Source organism: Papaver somniferum, chromosome 1, assembly GCF_003573695.1.
Source record: "Papaver somniferum cultivar HN1 chromosome 1, ASM357369v1, whole genome shotgun sequence".
Taxonomy (NCBI): Eukaryota; Viridiplantae; Streptophyta; class Magnoliopsida; order Ranunculales; family Papaveraceae; genus Papaver; species Papaver somniferum.
In genome coordinates, this window is record NC_039358.1 from 243,221,289 (window position 1) to 243,225,671 (window position 4,383).

Here is a 4,383-nt window from a genome sequence, read left to right on the forward strand (position 1 = left end):
ACGAAACTCTTCCACCATAAAACTTGCTGTTAGTGCGGCCATCACAAACGATCGAACCCAAGACCCTCGGTTTGGAAAGTTATATGCGGAAAGAAGACCCACACATGAGTAGATGACATACTCCATGATCCAAACTCCCAATTCCCCAAACACCTCTGAATTATAATAATCATTTCCATTCATTAAACTCACATAAAAAATATCTCCCTCTTGCATTAAAATATCATCATCATCATCCAAAAAAGGTCCCACATTTCCACAATCTAAACGGCTCATAACGACCCTCATGTACAGTACTCCCGTACTCCTCTGATACAACACATACCTTCACCTCCATTACCAGCTTCAGCTGAGCTGCATTGCACTCTCTTCATCTCTGCAGAGAGAAAGAGAAGTTTTTGAATCAGGGTTCAAGAAGAAGAAGAAGACAGATTTTATCCAGAAAGAATCATGTTTGAAATGAGTAGAGGAGGGATTGGAGTTGGAGGAGGTGGAGGAAGAGATCCAGTTGCAGCAATATTTACAGTTTCACAATGGAAAGAACTGCAACATCAAGCTCTTATCTTTAAGTATTTATTGTCTGGTCATCAAGTTCCACCTGAACTTCTACTTCCTATTCATAATAGTAGCTTCTATTTTGATTCAACTTCTTCTTCTTCGCCTTCTAATTTCTTTCTCACTTCTGCTACTGCTACTGCTCCCAGTAAGTACTCATTTTTGTTTATTTTGAGAGTTTGAGTGGATTTGTTTATGGTTATGTGGTTCTGATGAGAACCCTTTGTTGGTGTTGTGATTTTGATGAAACCCTTTGTTTGATTTCTGATTTTAGTGAGAGTTTATTGTTTAATTTGTGATTTTGATCTGTTTTTTCTAGGGTTTTTCCTCTGTTTTTTTTAGGGGTTTTCCTCTGTTTCAGTGATTAATCTTGAGATTTTGGGAGAAAGGGGTGTTGTTTATTGTGATTTTGGAGAAACCCTTTGATTAATTTCAGATTTTGGATTGAAATTTTGGGTTTTTTTGTTAATGATTTTGGGTGTTGTTGATATAGTGGAAGGATATTATGCATCATCATATTATGGGAAAAAGATGGATCCAGAACCAGGGAGATGTAGGAGAACAGATGGTAAGAAATGGAGGTGTGCAAAAGATGCATTCCCTGAGTCTAAATACTGCGAACGGCACATGCGGAAACGCAAGAACAACAACGCCGGTTCAAGAAAGCCTGTGGAAATCCATACTAGTCTCTCTTCAATGCCTACTACGCCTTCATTGTCAAGGATTTCAGCTTTGACATCACTCAGTACTGGCGGTGGGAGCGGGATGACAACTGCAAACAATGGTGGAAGTTTCTTTCCTTTGCTTTCGATGGGTAATAACAATGACCAAAGGTACTTTCAGCATTTCAATTAGTACTTACTTTATTGCTTTGGTATCATAGTACAATTAGTTCACAAATAAGACTGAATTCGATGATTATCGTTGACTATGAGATCTGTATTGAGGTGCACAAAGAATTGCGTCTTATGGGTGTCAATTTGCTTGCATAAGAGGGATTACCCGAGTTAAAGATTGATGCAAGTGGGGCTTAGTAATCTTTATGCCCGGATGCATCAATGTATGCACCTAAAGATGGTAACATTCTTTCTAGTGCTTTATAGCATTTGGCATTTAGGTTCAGCCTGACTAGTCTTGGGAACTTTAGTAGGTGCTTTGGTTCCTTATGAGATGATCTTTGTTAATGGGAAAGATAGAAAATTAGTAATGGCGCTAGCTAGTTGCTCGCACTCTATTGTGGATTCACACCCAAATCTGCATTGGACTAATCCAGGTTAGAGCTTTTCACGTGGGTGCCATGTTGTAGCGTGAGCAACTTTGCTAGCACCGCCTTGAGTTGCCTAGGAAGGTTGTTTGCAAATGCTTAATTTTTATGCACCACGGGAAGTTGTTACATATGCTTACTGTTACGTTTGTTGTAGTTAGTGCAAACTGAGGATGGTTTGTGAATTGAGTATTTGCAATTGTCAATCTCATCGTTTGTATACTGGGATAGTAATATGTAATTAGCTTCTTGTAAGTTCGGAGGAAAAGCAATTCATAAAGGGAACTCACCAGAACTGAGTATCTTATGTAGGGAAAATTCTAGAGCGATACCAACTAGAAGATACATGAGATAGTCACTGTTTATAACCTTATTTTGTTGACATTTTTCAGTTAGTTGTGATGTATGTTTGGATGACCTTTTTACGAGTACTGCTTTTCTTATGGATCTCGAAATTATAAATATCATGCTGCTACTTGTATCATCAACTTGTTAGAGCTTCTACTAACATGAGTGTTCAATGAAATACCTCAGCCACCTTGAATTTTGCCGCCGATAAGTACACAAATTCATTCTGCTATCATGATGTATCCTTGAAGTTTCATCATTTGTCTTCGCTGTAATTAGGATCAGTATAGTCAATTTTTCGTTGGTTTTCTTAATCTTTCCTGTCAAAGTCAATTTTTTATCTTTTCGTGGAATCATCCTTGTTGGTTGTGGTGTATATAAGCTGGCCAGGTTGCTTTGGTATTTAACTGCCAAAATTGTACTGTATTCAATGCTAGGTATTCATATGCAACAAAATCGCAGACGACTGAGAATGGTTTCTTCTTAAACACTTCTCAAAGTGCGAAGAGTTTTGGAATGCAGTCATCTCTAGACAACACATATGGTTCAATTTTACCTCAAGCCTCATTAGTCTCTCCGTCAAAGCTGAGAAATGGCTCGCTGTCCCTGAGTGACTACCCGCAGGCACTCACACTGCAAAATCTAAGGTATGCGACCAGCACCACCAATCAGCCGAAACAACCTGCTCGACAACAGTACTGGTCCTTTGATTCTGAATCAGCCTCACGAGATACCATGAAACACGATAATCAATCTCTTCAAGTTCAATCCTCCTACGAGGATTGGCCTAATAAAACCAGAGACTATTGGTTAGATCAAAATGACAACTCTGACCACAGTCCATTCTCCACCACGACGCAGCTTTCAATGTCTATGCCAGTTGCTTCCTTTGGCTCCTCCGCAGCCAGCTCTCATTCCCCCAACTGGTCAGTTGGTTTCAAATCTTCACCAAAAACTCCTTTTTATTTTAGGCAAGTGTATTTATAGTAACACTTTATCTTTTACTTCTATGTGTTGCAGATTATGGAACAAAGGTCTGCCTCCGAGTTACTGTGAAGCGTTGAAGTATACATACGACAGAGACCAAACTTAAGTTTCACGGTTCGAATAAAAAAGAACAACAGAATTATGTTGTGAATGTTTAACTCGCACTTTTTAGGTCTTCGGCTTTTCTTTATTCTAAACCAGAAGGATATGTTGAGGTTCACTGGTTGTCTACTTTCTATGACATTGAATTGTAGAAGTTATATATCATGCAATACTTAACCTGTTGCAGCTACAATTTTCAGAATATACATTCTCATGTGTCCTGTATTCTAAATTTCAAAGTACCACTGCTTGATTTTATGATGTTCCTAGAAAATTTCAACTCCATTAAACATCAACCCAGAAGAGCTCTGCAAGGACAGAAATGGAGTAGTCATTATCTTGAAAGATGTTCCATACAGCAGGAGTGGTCCAAAATGGACCAGGTAACTGCAAATGAGCCTTAAACTCATGCTGCACTCTTGCTAAACTGGTGCACTCTTGTTTCCTACAAAGGGGATGCCCCTAAGGTTGTAGGAATTCTTGTGAGGTCGCATCACCTGGTAAAATGGTCTCATATTCAGTGTAGTAGTAATATAAGTGTGGATAAGGTTTTTATGGGCGTCATTTATTTGTTTATAATTGATTCCTTAGAGGTGTTTTGCCTTGTACAGAGCAGACCATGCCTTAAAGTGAAGTCCTCACCAACCTTCCTTTGGAATCATGTCAGCCTCACCCCTTTGTTTTAACACCACTTGGCTGATTTCTTATTCAAGTTCATCTACAATTACCACTCTACAAGGCTCTCTCATGAACCATGATTTACAAAGGAGATATCACTATTAACGGGCGTGATACCATCTAAGCAATCCAATGGTGATGATCTGATAACATTTGTTTTGGTGTCACCCCCACTAATAATGGGCTCCTTTATAAATTGTGTTACAATTTCAGGTGCCATGTTTTGGAAACTTATTTTGAGGCATACTAGATTTTTTTGAGGCATACTAGATAATATCAAAATAGGGTCACTAAATAAAAAACAACATCACCTCTCATCCACCATTTTTGATAATGGCATAACTACCCTTATATAATTAGTATAATGATTATGATTAGAATTGACTAATTATGAATTTTAAGGATTGATTAAACATTAAATTATTAGTGGTGAATTAGTAGAAAAATCA

The 4,383-nt window shown here is 38.2% G+C and overlaps 1 protein-coding gene across 1 annotated transcript; it reads left to right on the forward strand.

Moving 5' to 3' along the window:
- Positions 1-324: 324 nt before the first annotated feature.
- LOC113322341 (growth-regulating factor 5-like) lies at positions 325-3,481 on the forward strand. Its single transcript, XM_026570418.1, has 4 exons — positions 325-703; positions 1,049-1,388; positions 2,605-3,093; positions 3,188-3,481. Coding segments are annotated over exons 1-4 (1,083 nt in total). The 5' UTR covers positions 325-450; the 3' UTR covers positions 3,189-3,481.
- The last annotated feature ends 902 nt before the right edge of the window (positions 3,482-4,383 follow it).